Source organism: Pagrus major, chromosome 9 (genome assembly GCF_040436345.1).
Source record: "Pagrus major chromosome 9, Pma_NU_1.0".
Lineage (NCBI taxonomy): Eukaryota > Metazoa > Chordata > Actinopteri > Spariformes > Sparidae > Pagrus > Pagrus major.
The window spans coordinates 25,005,824-25,024,778 of NC_133223.1; the positions used below are offsets into that span (position 1 = coordinate 25,005,824).

General features: G+C 38.9%; 1 protein-coding gene across 2 annotated transcripts in view; it reads left to right on the forward strand.

The window, feature by feature from the left end:
• stxbp5l (syntaxin binding protein 5L) overlaps nt 1-18,955 on the forward strand; it is a 142,027-nt gene that overhangs the window by 17,211 nt on the left and 105,861 nt on the right. For both annotated transcript variants that reach the window (XM_073473897.1, XM_073473898.1), the window contains exon 2: nt 6,506-6,603. In XM_073473897.1, the coding sequence (XP_073329998.1) occupies nt 6,506-6,603 (98 nt within the window). The remainder of the gene's footprint in view (nt 1-6,505; nt 6,604-18,955) is intronic.

An 18,955-nucleotide genomic window follows, 5' to 3' on the forward strand; every position in this document is an offset into this window, starting at 1 on the left:
ATTGAAGATTGAATCTTTTATTTCTTTTTTAGAGACCAAAAATGTGTCTGGTGCTTGTAGTGGAAACCTAGTTCATGATGACCTCTTTAGCTAAATCAATCTTGCGATTAGATCCGCTAACTAAATTATATTCCTGTTGAGATCAAAAATATTTTTTCTATTTTTACTAGAAATACAATTTTTTTTTGCCTGTGGCCCTCCGTGTACAGTACATTTCCATTTCCTTTTACTTTTCTCTGCTGTCCATACACACATACTACTCTCGCTATAAATAATTTACCACTTGTCAGTGCTCTTGCTTCAAACTGCACATTACAAGTGGCCTCTTCATCCATTCCTCCATTTATTCTTGCTCTCTGTGCACAACGCTTCCCTTGTGATTTTGCTGTTGTGTAGATAAATGTATCCAAGCGCTATCAAGGTCAGGCTGTACCTTCTGGACAGTGGATTACATGTATCCCAGCTCAGCAGTATCAACTGGGGTCCTGCAAAGATGTCGCTATGTTGTGACATGTGTCATATTGAAGGTCTGAAGTAGTGTATCAGTCATTTAGTTGAGCCAGTTTCATCTCTCTGACTACTACCTGTCTCGGTGTAGCAGGGCTGTTGTATTAGACTGCATTAGATTGTACAGGTGTAAATTCAGGTTAATCCCACTGAATGAGGCCTGGTCTGTTTCGTGTTTACTTAACACGACTGTGGCAAACATTGCATTGTGAAGCGCGGTTCATGTGTCAGAAAAATCATCCAAATATGTTGATAGTAACATTACAGTTTGTTTGTCTTCAGTAAACCTTAAATCATTTTGTAATAACTTAATTATTTGTTTTGTTTGTTGTTTCCTGACCAATCAAAAAATCTTTGCAAAGCTGTGTGAACACATTGGACTGACTAAGTTTAACAGTGCCTCTTCCCTCTGCAGTCCCTCTGTGGCCCTATTTATCTGATAGCTATAAATCTTTGTGATTAATGAAAGTTAAATCTGGGCTTCCATCAAAGGAAGGATATTTACTGTTGGGGTCGTTAGAGGCTGTAGGACCTACAGGACCTCATATCAGCTATCTCAAATGCTGCCTGAATGCATTTTTTTTACTATTGGCGCTCATTGCTGTTTTGCATTTCCCAGGAATCATTTGTCCGTCAGTGTGTGAATACAATGATGTCTTTTCAGTTGTACATCATGTTATGAACTCTGAATCTATGTACCCACTGTTCAGTAAAGATGGCTTTGTTTAGACGCTGCTGTTGCTATGAAAAGATACTTAAAATAATTACTAGGAAATGACTGTTTCTGTAGAGGATTCACAGCTTTGTTAGTCTTGTTAAATTGGTAATTTACATGAAGTCTGTTCTTGGTCGTAGAGTGGTTTTACAACAATGTTTTTTCACAACAAACAGATACAGTCATGGCTATGAGAGAGCCAACATTTTGGCTTTTTGCCAAGTTACTCTCCAAATTATGGTAAATTAGCTCCAACTAAACTTACACCGAATCTGTTTGTCATTTTTAATTGGCAAAACCGATGATTAGCGCTGGCTAACGTCGTAAAGCCTGCTACCTTAACATCTTGTACATTAGTCTTACATTAGTCTTAGTCTTTCTAGTTAGAAAGCATGTGGAGAGATAAAATCACACACTCACTCCTTGTGAGAAAAAAAGCACGGGCTTCAGAGTGCTGATCTTCTATACGATAAGGTAACAGCAAATGTAAAAGATTCCGTGATCCTGAATAAGCTACATCACACTCGAGCTAAATGAACATAAGCTGTTGTACCTTCAAAATTAGTGTAGATGATGTTACAGGCAATAACTGTAATCACATGAAGATGTATTTGAGAACTTAACGTCATATTTCCCCGTGTTGATCCATGTTCAGACATATAGCTGCTCAATGCACAATTTGCTGGCAATGGTAGACAGGGGTGCTGCTTGCTATTTATAGAACCAGGGGTCTAGACCAGCTCTGCAGCTGAATGCTGTGTGGAGAGAGAGAGAGAGAGAGAGAGAGAGAGAGAGAGAGAGAGAGAGAGAGAGAGAGAGGATGGTGGGTGGCATGAGGTGGTATCAGTCTTTTGGGGGATGGGGATGTCGGTGTGGGGTTATTTGATTGAACATCAGGCTTGTGTGCATAAAGGTTGTGTATATGTGGAGGAGAAAAAACTACACAACAGAGGAAGAGAAAAAGGGGAGGAGGTGGATGGAGAGCAGAGTTGATGTAATGCTGCCTCTGGCAGCCATAACGCAGGTCCTTTGCAGCAGGTTAACAGTCGCTGCACGGCTGACTGCGTTTCTAAATGTACATCTTGACTGCTTCAGCAGAATGAATGTACATTTAGTAATTCTTTTGCGTGCATTTCCCCTTGTTAACTTTTTGTGACTTGGGACTGATCACATTATAAGGTGGTGACCTGAGCTTGTTAACACCTATTCAGACTTTAGAATATTGTTGACTGAATAAAACAATTTATAGTCTATTTTAGACAATTGAAAGCCACAAGGACATGGACTTGTGTTAATTTTGAAAGATGGGTAAATAGATAGAGGATAAAAGTGTGGGTGAACCTGGTCACACACATGCATATACTACATGTATAAACGGCCTCGCTGGAAGAGGGAGAAAAATGGCTTTATGGCTTTGGCCTTAAAATATATATGAGCAGCTCTGAGATTCACCAGAGTAAATGTGTTTTTCATCCACTTCTAGCCTCTCTTGTATGTATATGTGGGGGGTGGCTCTCCTGTATCCCAGCAACAGTGCTCCAGGGCTGGGCTAGGGAACCTAAAGGGCCTGGTGGCAAGACCTGAAGGATGATTGTGTGAACATGTGTGTGTCTGGCTAGGTTCTTCACAGCCATTGCGTATGAATGATATTTACTTTTTCTCTTTTTTTGATTGTCAGAATCATTTACTGATGCAATAGGGTTTAAATCCTCTTTGAGTCAAAGTCAGAGATGGATTTTTGAGTCTCAGTTTGAAACATTGTCAGTATCATCTGCAGCTCTCTTTGCAGCAAAGGGCTCAAACATTTAATTGCCTGACAACTCAGATAAACACTTGACCTTCCTCTTTGTCCTCTTCTATAAATGGGGGGATGGTGGAAAAGGCAAGTGATTCTCAACGATGGGGTGAAGGCATGTGTCAGTGCCCACTCTGCAAACTCGTATTTTGAACTCCTTGAAATTGAGAATCACAGAGTAACTCACTACCATATGACCAAGATACGTGTCCAGTGTAATGATACAATACAGCAGCTCAGCGATTCTAGCAGGGGAATCTGTTGAGAGTACGGCTGCACCTAACTATAATTTTTTTATTACTCGATTAATAATAATGAATTTACCTAAAATAACATTTTAAAACTTTTAATTTATATTTAAATATTTTATTCACTCATCTTCAATCATCAACAAACAAATATGACAAAGTATGCACTGCAGGGCATTATTCCCCAACAAAACTGGTAATCTGGTATCATAACTGGTAATGTATGTAATCCTAATATATTTGGTGGGGACAAAAAGATCCGGCGGTGCGGCGAAAATGCAGGTTTTCCCATTCATTCATTCAAACACGGCAGAAAAGTTGAATCTGACTCAACTTTTGGAGAAAGGCAGCCAGATGTCACGATGCAGCCCTAGTATCAATGTTTTGTTCCACCACTATTAAAATAAAGGTACTTACAGTACGGCCTCAAGTACTCAGCAATTTATTCAGTGTTATTAAATGGCCACATAAGCAGAAGTGTATTTATTTGTATAGTTTTTGAGCTTCAACCATTATAAAAGTTGCATATCTTTTCAGTTTTTCAGTTTTTCCTTCGCTTAAGTATCTGGAAGAGCCTTTGTGTGCAAGAGATCTTTTGGGTCCTTTGATGTGGTTCAAGTTAATTTTTTTCCCACTTCAAACTGCAGTGCGAAGAATGCTTGTAAAAGAGAAACAAAACAACAAGCATTACAACATTCCCTGTGAAAAAAAGATATGTTTGCTAACTAAACTGGAGTAAAACATGTGATATTACTGAAAAGTAATGCCAGGCAGATATTGCTGCTTACTGTGTTATCAATGGAATTAGGTACATCATGCACTTTCTAAACAGCAAATAAAAGTGGAGCATTGCAAATATATTAATCATACCGAGGCGAGGCTTTTCAAATCCATATTGACTGGCTGTTTCATTATACATGTGCTCAATCAGAAAGTCAGATTCCATGCACTGTATGATGTACGGTTCACTCTTTGTATCTCTTACACAAAGGCTATGTATATTATTGTTCACTACTCCATTTGTATGCAAGGCACTCACTGGCTTAAATGTAGCAGTGGAACCCCGCTGTGTATGTATTAGTGGAATGACAGATATATGTGCATCTGAAGGTCAGGTAATTGGTATGCTAGCAGTGTACACACACACACACACACACACATGCATTCTCTTTACCGTAACTATTGTGAATTTAACATGTCACGTACCATCATAACAGACTCATAAATATGCAACATGTGTAAACAATAATAGTAATAAATATGTAGCCCATATAGACTCACACACAGAAGGTCTTGATTACTGAATATGAATGCGAAATATGCACAGATCATGTACACATATAGCATGTGCACACACAGAAACACAAGCACAGACTCGTACTCTGCCCTGTGGTTGCACCTGGCTTCAGTGTGTCTCTTTGTTGTTTTTCTTTGTCCTCTGTCGAGTCTGATCACCACTGAGTGATTTCATTCTGCGTTTTATAACCATTTAATTCACCCACACACTCGTTCTATCTTTCTAAATTCATGACCCTGCAGTATTAATGATAGCGCAAAACCCCTGTTACGGCAATTCAGGCAGGCAAACAAAGGTGTGTGTGTGGGGGGGTGGGGGTGGGGGGTGAGGGCCAACAGTGGGTGTTATATTATTAACAAACAAGCCCCATTGATTACTTCATTGTGTTGTCAGAACCTGAGCTTTAAAACTGCCTGTAACGACCTTCTTTCAGAACTATATTTCTTTGCAGTTCGCAGTCAAAGGCTTTCATTACTTGTTGAACAGGTCTAACACATACCAAGGTACTTGCAGTAGAAAAGTGAATCTTGTATTTTTTCATTAACCTATTGTACATAGGTGTTTTCAGTGGTGGCTTGTTATACCTCTGCTCAGGTTGAGGTGAGTGGTGCCCTGTTGGGAATGAGGTCACCAGATTATTTGGCCGTGTCTGAAATCACTCCCTTGTTCACCCACTCAATGTTCCTCATATGATTAGGCACTCAATAGTTACTATATAGAAAGCATCATCATCACTATTTTAGGATGTAAAAGTTAAAAGGAGAAATGTGTATTAATTTTGTGACAGTGCTTTGCAAAAGCAGGTCCTCTGTGACAGACTGCTAACAATGTTACAGTGCTTAAAATAGTAATTTTTTCATACTGCTGGAAAAACAGTAATATTGTCGTAAGATTTCAATTCAACACTGGTGATGTCCATGTCTTCCTCATCCCTCCAGAGCAGATAATTGTAAGTGAGGCACTGCTGGGAAATTTAACATGACTAATGGCAGACGGCTGCAGTGAATGCAGTGCACCTCAGAGTGGGAGTGTGAGAGACAGTGTCGTTTTGCCTAGTCAGGCCTTGGCATATGAATGTTAAGGCTACCTCACTCTCAATTCCATCCATATGCAACATGAACAGAAGCTGCAGTTTCTTTGCTAATTACACAGCGTGAACTCTCCATGTTTTATTAATTGAAGAATGTTGACCTTGTAAAGGTTTTTTACTGTTTGAATTTCAATAAGCTTTCAGTTAATCGAAATTCAGATGCATCTTTAATGGATTCTGTACTCATAAATGTTAAATTGATGTGCAAATAGAAGTACTGGTAGGAAAGTGTGTTTACAACAATATGCTTGGATGTATTCCTTGTTCCCAATTATCATTATCTGTTGTCTAGCCAGTAGTGGACTACAGTAGTTTAAGTAAACACATTAGGTCTTTAACTTTAAATCTGCACTTTCAAACAATAACCATTACTGAGATATTAGAGTGTCACCACAACAAACAGACACATGAAAATGTCACAAGAAAGATTTTGTTTTTATCCTTAAAAGCTTTAGTTTTTTGAATGCCTCGGTTAATAAACAGCAAAGTGGCAGTCAAACAAATATTTAACAGTCAGTTGTAAAAACCATTCTGACAAAAAGTTCACTGACAATAAAAAGTAAACACGTGATGCAATGTCCCTTGAGGTCTTTAGTTATCTTTAATCAGAAAATAATAACTTTTCAGAGGATTTAGTTATTTATTTATTTTCTTTATCAGAATTAGAGTTCACAGTTTTACTAAATGGACATTTTGCTATTCAGAATGACAAAGTTTCAGCTGGATTCACCACACAGTACAATGTTGGAGGGTCCGCCAAAATCATTAAATGATAAAATCATTTAATTAGCCTTTAATCCTAAAATGTTTGTCCTCTTTAATTAAAATATTGTTGTGTTTTTTTTCCTTGCAGACGGTGCGTCATGGTTTCCCTTACCAGCCAACTGCTTTGGCCTTTGATCCTGTGCAGAAGATCCTGGCCATCGGCTCCAGATCAGGCGGTGTGCGGATGTATCCTTTACCCCTCATCTTTTCACTTCCTTCCTCTTTCTGGAGACACACTCGAAAATTTTACTTACATAAATACTTAGTTATGTGCTTGCACTAAATACATTTCTTTGCCTTTGCCACTGGTCGTTATGGTACATTATAAGAAACATAAACAATGAAACATTTTTTTTTGCAGTGAACATTAAGATATTAAGTAATCCATGACTTAATAATATTACTATTATTAGGAGAAATTATAACATTCTTCACAGAAATAGGAAACAATGTTGTAATCTACTCCTGCACAAACCTGTGGCATTGCCCTAGTGTGTCTCCCGGCAGTGGCTTTCTTCCTCTACCTCACCCCCTCACCCCTGAATTCTCATCCCTCTTTCAGCCCTGTCACTTCATGTGGCTTGGCTGTCATGTCGCAGACTCAGAACTGTCCATCCAGCGGCCCATCCACGGGGTCACAGGGTCACAGTAATGGGAAAGGACATGCAAGTGCAACCCAGGTAGGAGATTACACCCTCATAAATACCCAGGGTTCCCAGTATGCCTTTAGGGAACCAAGGGCCGAGGCAGCTAACAATTATTGATGCTGCAGCAGCCGCAGTGCTGGTCTTGCTGGGGTAATAGATGGACAGGCAGGGTGATTTCTTTGACGAAAGAAACAAGATCAGTCACAGAGGGAGATGTGACATTGTTTGAATATTTGAAAGAGAGGCAAAGAACTGGAGAATAGGAGGCTGAATGTTGAGGGGAAGGGTAAAGGTGCACAGCAGTGTTTGATGTCACAGGGAATAGCTGATGAAAAGAGACAAAAATGTGCCTCGATTACATGATAAGCTCAGCCGAATGTAGATATTCGATATCCTTTACTTCTCCCGCCCTCCTAATCCACCCCTTTTCTCTCCATCTCTCCAATAAATACCTGACTGTGAAACAAGGCTGAGATTTCACCTGCATGGAAGCCCTTGAGTGACTTAGCATTTGTATTGACATGCTGCACACACCTTCCTCTGCATGTGGCCTGTCAGACTCTCTTTTTCTCTCTCGCTCTCTCAATTGCACGCTCTCACATGCACATTTCTATATTTTGCTGTTTCTCATTCTGACTCACCCTCTATCGCCTTCTGTGTTGAGGAACCTCTTTCCCCCCTATTTCTGCTTTTATTTATTCAATTCACCCTTCTTCTGTCCTTCACAGCTTGTCTGAATGTTCTTTCTCTTCTTGTCAGGGCTTTGAGCATCCACCTGTCATCCTCTGTCATGGTCTCCCTTTGTTTTTTCCTCCATTGCTTTTCTAATGTGTTTCTCCTCTCTTTGTTTCTTTCTTCTTAGCTATATACTGTATACAATGGTAGCCATTGCAGGAATTCCTCATGCTCCTTTTCTATTTCATAAGTTTTACCACCGTCCTGCATTTTGCTTTTGTTCTGCACCGACACTATGTTAGTGTTGCACACAAGGATATGTCACCATTTCACCAGATTTTCACATTTCTCACCCAGTCTCTCCAGGGTTGTGCAGCATGTAAAAGCAAGCAATTTAGAGACAGCACCCTGCCTCCTTCTCTTCTTTGTGTATGCTATGACCCAATACCATAGTTGCTGCTTTCTACGGTGGCAACATAATTATTTGGCAGAGATGTATATTTTGTTCCTGTTAAGAAATCTGTATTGATCTCCGAGGCCTCAGAGTTTAACATTCAAATGATGCTATTGATCGTGTGTGGGACTGAGGTTAGGTGGGCTCTCTATGGGAGGTGCATGTTTCCTTGAGACATGTTTGGTATGTGTGCCTGCATGTCAGTTTAGGCAGATGAATGATCAATATACTTGAGTTTCTGTGGAGTTTTTGGCTGCTTTGTCAGGAAACATTTAGTCACTTCTGCACATGCATGTAACTGAAAAGTTGGACTTACATTTTTCTCAGATGAAGTACTGCAGTAATTTACCTTGGTACAACTACCCTAAGATACAGTATGCCGCATTTAAGACATGTCTACATATGGTCTCTGAGCAGACCTGCAGGAGTAGTGCCTTCCTTTCATGATAAAATTAACCACTTAGTATCAGTTACACTCTAAAGCCTCAAAGGTGAGAGGATATGAAGTTAGCAAGGCTTAGTCCTAAGTAATAAAGGACAGTAGAAGGCTTAAGCTCACTATGATCACATTGAGTACATCCTAAGTTTAAGAAAAGCCTTTAATAATATAATCTTATATTTTACTGTTGATACTATGTGAAAAATGAACCAAAAAATAAATGGGTTGTTGTGTTTATAAGCATTAGTATACAACCTTATCCAGGTTTAATCCTATACCAAGTTTTTGCAGACATAACATTGTGTTTAAATATTTTCTGGTGACATTGAATGCTGCTGCATACTCTGCTGCACAGACAGCACTCTGGCAAGTAAATAATTGGTGAAACATTAAAAAAATAAAAACAATAATCTCATCAAGTGGGTGTGTTTTTGCACAAGATAGTTAAATTTTATTTACTGGACTGACTTATGTATGTTGGTTTAAATTAGAATACATTTGGTAGTCGGGGCAAAGATATTTAGGAAATTCAACAGATTGGAGAGTTGCTAAAATCATCACTGATGTACATTTCGGGGGTTGAAAAAATAGGATAGAAAAATGAGTGAGGGATGGTAGTGGAGGGTGATTATAGGAAGGGAGAAGGAGATTGAGGTGTCATTAGAATACTGAGAAGGCAACAGCATTATATTGTTGAAGATAGAAAGAGTGAAAAGGATACAGCAAAAAGTAGTTGAAGATTCTAGTGTGGGCAGAAAGACATCATGAATAAAACATCCTTTGATTACGTGAACTACACACCCACAAACCCAAATCCAAAAGATTTTAACACATTTAGGACTTCACTATACTGAATACCCATTACACTGAAGTATTTACTGTATTCAATGTTGTGGTTGAAGTCATTTTAGCTGTAGGATAGATGGGATCTGAGAAATCTGCATTATGTTTTTAAAATCTTATAGTGTTGTGCACTGTTTTCCAGGAACATTGTTGCTGGTTGCAAATTCAAAGAAACCATATGACTCCACAGATTACTTGTATCACTGTATAATCTACCGTCACAGCTTAATATTGGCTGAAAGACAGAGAATATGACAATTTCCTATTTGATGGCATTAGTCAAACCAAATTGTCACCAAACATGTTAGGTTTCAACACATCACAATGTTACAGTCATTCTGAACAGTCATGTTGCACTTCAGAAATGAAGTTATTATTAACATTTACAAATGTAAATCTTGCAGTAGAGTCACCAAGGTTGTGACTAAAGAGTCTCTCACGTAGATTCCTGTATAATTTATTTACGTGTGGCCCCTACTGTATCTCCTACACACTTTCTCCTGGTATGAATTGTTAAGCAAATACCACGTGTTGTAAAATTGTGTATTCAGTGTTCTCTGCATTTCCTGAATGACAAATCACTTGGCTTCCCATGCCCAATCATGATTTTGCACTAGGTGGAAAACTTAAACCCATCATACTGATCTAGAAACAATAAAGATACATGATACTGACTGTTGCTGCAATCTGTTTTTGTAGTCATTTGTTTTGCACAGTATTATTAATGGCTGCAGAGTGTTGGAATGTCACATATTTATTATGAACAGCTGAGGCCATCACGGTAGGACAGGTCCTGCTCTGGTGAATGGTGCATAGTGACGATGTCATCAGGGTTGGCGCAGTGGGTTGGCAATGAGGCTCTCTGCAGTGGGCTCCGAGGACACTCCTCTCCCTGCTTGGGGCGACATTACCAAAATATGCTGAGATTTGGTTTATTGAGAGCAAATAGAACAGAGGATGACAAAGATGTGTAGGTGTGTGTGGGTGTGTCTCCGTGTGTGTGTATGTTCATGTGTTTCTCTATTTTTGCGTCTCAACCTGTGTGTCTGCTTGCTGAGTCTGCACCCATGTGTGCCGTATACCTGTGTCAATATTGTGTGTGTCTCTGTGCACAAATGTAAACATGTGTTCGTGTGTGCACGTTTCTCACCTATTGGTGTTGGCTTGTGTGTCGGCGTAGTGAGAGTGGATGTAGTTTCAATAAAGGGTTCAGGTAATAGAATTGCCCAGAACCTGATAGACAGTCACTTCTCATAACAGTCAATCAGGTCAGAGAAAAGAAGAGCAAGAACAAATAGAAGGGAGGAGAGGGAAATGGAAAAGAGTCTTGGCAGGGAGGAGGAGATACAGCAATATTGTAAATCATCTGCAGATTCTTTTTGAGACATTACAAGAAATTATATTTATCAACTTTCAGTAGAATCATATCATGCTGACATGATCATCACAGGTTCCTGTTTTATATTCTGTTGTCAAAATTATGTGGCAAAATGGTCAAGTGTATATGTTATTTATTTAAGTTTATTTTTTCTCATATTAAATTACTTTTGATGTAATGTATAGACCCAATCACAATGTTTGTGAACAATAAGTTCTGGGTAGAAAACCCTTGCATCACACCTTCCTTAAATACAATTTGTCTTTTTTTATCATGCTATTTCAAAGTATATACATCTCATTCATCCAAAATACATGTTTGGTGCCCTTATATCTCATTAATAACAACACTTGCATTAACATTAAGTTGACAGACCTAATTTACCTGTTAGCTTGAGTTTACCTAAAAACCAGCAGTTAGTCGGAGATGTTGCTGTTGAGTAGATATCAAAGATGCTAACAAAGCAACACAGTACATTAAATAAGCACATTAGAAACCACAGAAAGGTCAGATTATTGTGTTTTTACTATATATCTTTAAATGCCAGTGGTCTACCTGGAAGTGACTGATTTTGGTAGTGATTTGATCTAAAACAGCAGAGCACATTTCATTTAACTCATTACAATAAAATAAAGTGAGGGCTTATCTTGATATAAGATAAGTTATGACACACTCAACCCAATATGTCTTATCTCAATAAATCAGTTGCCAGTTTATTAGGTTAAGTGGTAAAATGACCATAACATTAAATCAGAACCTCTCTAAAACAGTTTTAACAGAAAGTGGACATTATAAACATGAATAAGGATTTATTGTGGGACTGTTGTATTATATAGCATTACGTTTAGACATTGTATGCGTGTGTTTGTCTAATACACTGGCTACTATGTGTAAGTAATACTGAAACATGATTCTATAAACTGTGTAAATATCGTTAATCCTGATTCGTAATGTCTCTGGATGTGATATCCACACTGAGTTAATCAATAGACTTGACTTAAGCTGATATTGCATGTTCTGTTCTATCAACTCAAGGCACTGCCAAGACTTTTGCCCCGCCAGAAATTTGTTGACAGTGCTGAGTAATCGAGATAAGTTAGCTGGCGTTGCCAACAGACCTCTGCTTGTTGCTAGGTAAGGAGACTTCAGCTTTACTTTTGGGGGTGAACTCTCTCATCAGCGGCCACATGTTTATTCACTGACCAGCGGCAAGCAATTAGTAAACCTAATTTGGCCAATGGAGCATGAGCAGGCAATGGGAGGTCACTCTGTGTAAACACACAGCTACTGTTACAGTCTATTATTAATCACACGGTCTTACAGTATGTGTGACAGGACTGCTTTGCAGTGCTACTTAGACAAACAGTATCATCAGATAGTCATCAATTAAGAATTCATCGTCTTCACACTGTGTCATTGGCTTTGCTGACTGTGTGAGCAGGCCTGCAAACATAATGACTATTTGCCAGCAGTTGCTCAGGGAGAAGAAGGAAGGTGGTCAGTGCCATAATCAGATGCCATCCAGATCATGAGTGGTGGGTGTATTTGCACACACCATGCTCTATTTGCATAACTTCTGTCTCCGCTGTTAGCACAAACTCTGTTTCCAAACTTGAGCACAGCATCAACACACCCGTTGCCGTGAATCTGAGCACACGCACGCATAATCAAAACGAGACATGTGCAGTCGTGTCTAGTGACTCACTTGGTCTTGATTGAATTATACATTATAGGATTTACAGCCCTCTATTTGTAAACTAGAGTAATGGCAGTTTTTCTGGGCACCAAAGGTGAGCAAGCAAAAGTGCTGCTCTGGTAGAAAAGGGATGAAGCAGCACTATTAAGCTACTCATGGCCACACACTGCACTCTATCCTTACTTCACCCTTGTAGGGTACATGATAATAGAATTAATGGCTCTACCTTGTGGTATACCCCTGGATTAAAGGGAAAGTACTGTGAGTGTGACAGTTTTCTGTGAATCAGAATGACATGATTTATGAAGGACAATAAGGACTGCAACCAATGCTAATTATTATATGATTGATTATTAGTTAATTATTGATTAGTGTACCTGACATCATGTTGTCTGTACTGTCAGAAAAAGACAAAAGTCTAAGTTCCATTATGTTTACAATTCTACAGTAACTTAATTTAAAATGATTTGAAACAAAGACATTGTGCAAATCTTCACCCTTGAGAAGTAGGAAGTACCTAAAGTTTGCATTTCTAATGACAAATGACATGATCAAAACATGATTAGTAATTCCAATACATGTCAGTTAAATTGAACAGGCACTTAGTAGTAGTGTAGTGTATGTTGTTTCTTCAATCTTGAGCCTGCACAACACCTTTTTAATGAGTTAGCAGTGTTGTTTTTTTTTTCCAACAGCAGATGTTGGCTGTTGCATGTATTCTTGTGACTCTAAAAACTTCCTCATAGGGTGAGATCACATGCATATCCTGCTGTTTATAATTATTCATTCATTTATTTTTTGCCTAAGTCAGTCTGAACATGGTTTCAGTGTTTCCTACCTGCTCATTAAAACAGGTGATGTCCAATATTTTTATTTTGTAATGGGATTAGGTACAAAGTTTGACACCTGATTATGTAAGAATCCCCATAATGTCTCTCTTCTAAATCCTACATTTACCAACTCTTCATATTTTATATTATACTTCTTTAAACCTGATTTTCTATTATATTTCATCATATGCACTTCATGTGGATAGTAACTAGAGTGGCACGGCTATCGTTTTCGTATCTTGTTGCCGCAGCATGGTCCTGCTAATAGGCTAAATCCGCAAGCTGGCAACTGTGGTGTTTTAGTGGTCCCATGTTGTCTTTTTTTCCCCTCTCACTTTTAATTAATCCTCATCCTTCCTCTGGGTTCCATTACCATTGGTATTTCTGGTTTGGTTGACAGACCACTCATTCCTGCTATTAGTGATTCCATTCAGAGTGAAAAGGAAAACCTCTGCAGTTTGTTGGTCTCCGTCACATGGTTATATACTAGCTGTATACAATTAGGAAGAAAGGAAGAGACTGGGGGTATCTTGTAGATTTTAGCCTGTTCTCCCTCTATGTCTTTCCCCTCTCACTTGTTTGGCCCCGATTTTTCAAATTTCTCGTAACTTTTCGTATTTATTCTCCTTTATTATAGCTTTATTCCATTCCCCATCCTGTCTCTCTTTTTCATCTCTTTTATCCTGCCCTACAAGGTGTGTTTGCATTGTACAGCACTATCCTGATATGACACAAACAAACCCCCCATCTCCTTCATTCCTTCTTGGTGTAGTATCTCGCCCTCCCCCCTTTCTCTTTGTGTCATCCTTACTTCTTTCTTTTTAAAATGATGGCCGTCTTGCAAGTACGTTGATGTGATTTATGCAGTTCACTTCTCCTGGCCATGAGGAGCACAACTCATCACATGCACAATTTTGTGTACTCATGCGCACACAAATACACACGCGCGCGCGCGCACACACACACACACACACACACACTTATTTTCATTTTTGAAGACATCTATCTGCTCTGACGTCTTTGTGGCAAGTGCTAGTGACTCTATTGCTCTCTTTTTTTTTACAGCAATAAAAACACTGTATATCTTTGAATGTGCGTATGTGACTGAGAGAGAGAGCGAGTGAGTGACTTGATGAAATGTTTATGAAAATCTGGCCAGACTGCATAGGAAAGTCCGTGGACAGTTGCACTCGACTCACTGCAATAACTGCTGCTGGAGCTGTGAACTCTCTGAGTCACATAATGATATGGCTTTATGTAGCTTCATACATCAAACTGTGTGTTACTGTCAAAATAATCATGAACAATTGCTGTAATTTCTGATAGTTTTGCTGGAATTGCTATAAAACGATGAGACATTATGTGTCCACAAAGCTTTCCGTGCCCCTGCTTCCTCCCTGTCATTTTGGATAAAGTTACGTCCGCTTTCTCCATCATCCATCCAAAGTGTCAACTTTGTTTGTGCTTTAACAGGGGCAGTCACTTGCTGTTTTGTGCAGCAACACAATGCCTCAGATTTACTACCAAATATTACCTAGTGGCGCATAGTGTATGATCCAGCACCAGAGGCTGATGGATCTTCTCCATGATGTGTCATCCAAATGTTCACAGTTACGTGGCAAAGATGTATTGACGTCAAAATGTTACACAATTGTTATACAATTGGGGAAGCTGTGGGAGGTTGGACAGTAGATCCTTAGTTTTTCTATGTGTGAAAATAATTTCAGTAGAGCTTGATTGCATTGATTTCATCTTAATCCACTGAAGTGTTAAATGGCAGCTGGAGGAGGAGAAGCCCTGTTGTCTTTTGATGATGCCAATTAGGATACACTAGAGTAGAGAAATTTGCAGAAAACTACTAAATCTATATTATGCAGTGATACATTTCTTATAAAGAATTTCAAACAATTGTGTGTATACTTGATTTTATGATTTGCTTTCAGATAAGCTGAGTTTACATTGTGAATTTCATCTATAAAGCAATTGTATACACTCTCACTGTGTAATGCTTTCAGTAATTATTAACATCCCCCTCATCATCCTCATCTTTATCTCCCCGGCTGCCAATGCTTGCTCTTTCGGCCTTCGTCCACTCTGCTATGGGTTTGCCGAGGTAGTCGAGGAATGAAAGGTCAGCTGCCTATTAATAGCAGCAACCAAGAATAATCTAGGAAATGCCACTGGTATACATTCACAGTCCACTCACTGCTAAATGATACGTTGCAAAATGTAGACAATCCAACAGGACAATACATCTAGAGCTTCACTTTGGCTACACAGCATCCAGTCGTTTTTTTCTGTGTTCCTTAAAATCAAAATCAAGGCACTTTTCTAACCATATGTGGACAATATGAAGTGACTCTGACCATTTTCTTTTTTTTTAATTTGTAGTTTTCTGAGAAAAAGGGCGTCACCTAGGTTCAAGCTGGCAGGCTGACCTTTGCCTTTATCTGATGTGTAATGAATGCTTGCTAACCTTTTACTGCACAAAGGGCACTGAAAGCCTCTGTGATTACTGTGGGGTTAATGATAGTGAAAAGTCAGAAGAAGTGGGGATTACACAGTGTAGAATCAGACCTGTACTATAAGATAATAATGTTTTATCTCATAGTTGACACAGAAAAAAAGTCATTTTTACTCCATTCCACGACCACCTAACTTTCAGTTGCCGGCTCTTATAGTATAACTTCTTTGTATTAATTTTGTAAGACACCGACTAGTCACCCATTTGACGTTTAGGTATGAGGACTTGTTGTGTAAATATAATAGTATTTTGTTTCTGAGTAAAGTAAGATGTGTTACTCATCGACCCTCTGGCTCGTGATGCTGTGCACACTCACATGTGCCTACACACAAACAAACAAACAAACAAACAAACCGTGAAAGTCTACTGTTGTTTCTGGAGAAATATCACACCAGGGCCTCTAAATTCAGTAACATCCTATAGACTGAACGGTGCCCTCCAGCTAAGAGAAGCATGAAATGGAAGTGAAAGGAAATATAAAAATAGGCATGTGTGCATCAGTATGCCTGCATACGTTTATGTGTGCACGTGTCCTTGCATATATTTGAGCTTTCAATATTCCACCATAACAGGTGGCTTGAATGTGTAGAAAGCACAAGGTGCAGAGAAAGAGAGAATGAAATGAAGGTACAACAGGAGCTGAAAGTCAAAGACGTATAGCTCTATTTTCGTGAAGGCACACAGCAGAAAGTGCAGTGCCAGGCACAACACAAATGGAATTTTCACAGTTACCATGCTGTATGAAGCCATTTCTCTGTCAGCTGATTAACAACAGGTCTGTGATCCATCTGCAGTCTCTAATTGGAGTGAGGCACATTGTCAAGCTGCAATTATGCACGGCAGATCCACCTGCAGAATTGGTGCAACCAGCAGAAGGCTGTTGCAAAATAACCACACATCTGCTCTCTTGTCCACATAATTCTTATGCAGTGTGAATCAACACAAGTGTTTGAGACTGACACATTCTAAGCAATTTTACATTTCCGTGAAAAATTGGAGGACAATGTTATATTATCTTTTCACCAACTCCCTTAAGACCGCCTGTTCCCACCAGTCATCTTCTGCTGTCTTCATCCAAAAAGTACAGATTACTGTGGACACAGCATTTAAAAAGGGATTCATGTAGTGATTGTGAATGCCACCATAGAGAAATACTCTTTTGTACTACAAAAGAGTATTTTTTTTTGTCTTCTCATCAGAAGACAAAAGTGTTCTGAACAGCCACAGATTAAATAAAAAACAATAATAGTAACTTTTTGGGCATTGAAGGCATTCATAGTGGTCTACTCGTGTTTCCAAAGCCATTCAATGATCTCTGGCGAGCACTTCTGTTAAAATATATTGGCTCCTGCTTAATGTGCCTCTGACAACAAAAATACTGAAAATGCACCTGCATGACCTTGTCGCAATGTATACATTGCACTTACTATGCTTAATGTTCCATGCATTGATTTATAAAAATGGAGGTTGAAAACTGTCATCAGATTTCCCTGCTGGCCCCTATACTGTATAGCTTCTGTTGGATGAACCTCTTTTTGTTTATATCTTTATTCAAATAACAATTAAACCCACAGTAAACCATAAGGATACAAGTTTTTAAGCTGCCTTCAATTTAATTACACAGTGTATTTCAGCTTCAAGGTGGACTTTATATATATAATGGCATATAGCCACTATGCCCTCTAAGCATCTTTATTTGTATGATTTTATGTTCATACAGTGTGATTTCTTCCTCCTGTCTCTCCCCCAATATCATGTTTTGCCACATTTATATTTTAGTGGGTAGTATGCAGATGAAACCAGGGTCTGACTGAATGATAGCCATGCCGTGATCACAAACTGCAAAGAAATCCTGCAAATGCAATTAGCTGCGCTGCCAATGCAATGGTACATGTAATCTTTAAGTCTTTAATTAGATCAGATTACATGTCCTTTTGAATTATATGATTTGACATGTTGGCATGTTTACTCCACGTGATGGTGAGGAGGTGTGTGTATGTATGCATACTGGGCATGGTTTTACCACTGAGTCCCCACGTGTAGACACATTACATAATGTGTAGCTCACTTCATCAGAGGCAGAGAAAACATGAGGAGAGAGTGGCTGAAAAAAATTAAAGGCTGTTGGTGTTTTGGAGTCTGTGTGACAGATAAGAGACAAAGAGCCGCTCTGCATTCTTATCTCAGCACCCAGTGATGTCACGTGGAAAACTGTGTGCATTGCAATACAATGGAAGATAGAACTGTTAGATCTATGTCTGTATTGCATTACAGTGGAATTGAAAAGTCAAGACATAATAAGAACTATAATGAGGGGTAGCTTTTGAACAATTCCTCTTCCTTTTAAGTAGTCTGACAAATTTAAGGAGATTGCCATGGTGGTCACACTCAGTGATGCAAATGTAGACATCAGAATCAGGAAAGTGTCTATAGGAAAGTGTCTTTAACATAGTGCATATTTCTTGCTTACAAAAGAAAAAAAAACATAATTTTGACATTTCAAGGCTAAGCCAAACCATTGACACTGTGAATTGCTGTGTTTTTTCTCACATTTTTCAATCAAACTTTTCCAAGACCTTGTGTACAAGTATGGCACCAGTGTTATAAAACAGATATCCTATAGCAATGGTGAACTGGAGCTTGCTATTTCATAAACACTGACAAGTACAACTCCCCTCCCCTGTGTTCAGATACAAGACTTGATTCAGAAATGGGTATGAAGTGGTGTTGTCATACTGGAATTTCTAACTTCGATACAATACCTTGAAACATGGTGATATTTAATACCATGTTCAATACCATGGGGGAAAATTGACACAACACTGAGGGCATAAAATTTGAGATTTTGAAAACAAGATGCATATAACGCTGAATCAATGATAATTTACCTCTGAAAGAGGAGGGGCTATCTGGGCACTACAGCGGTGCAAGTGTCATCTTGCTGTCAGAGAGGAGAGCAAAAAGACATCTAGTACTAGTGTATTGATACTGCGAAAAATTAGTATTGAATCCATTCCAAAAACTCAGAATCGATATGTGTCAATATTTCGAT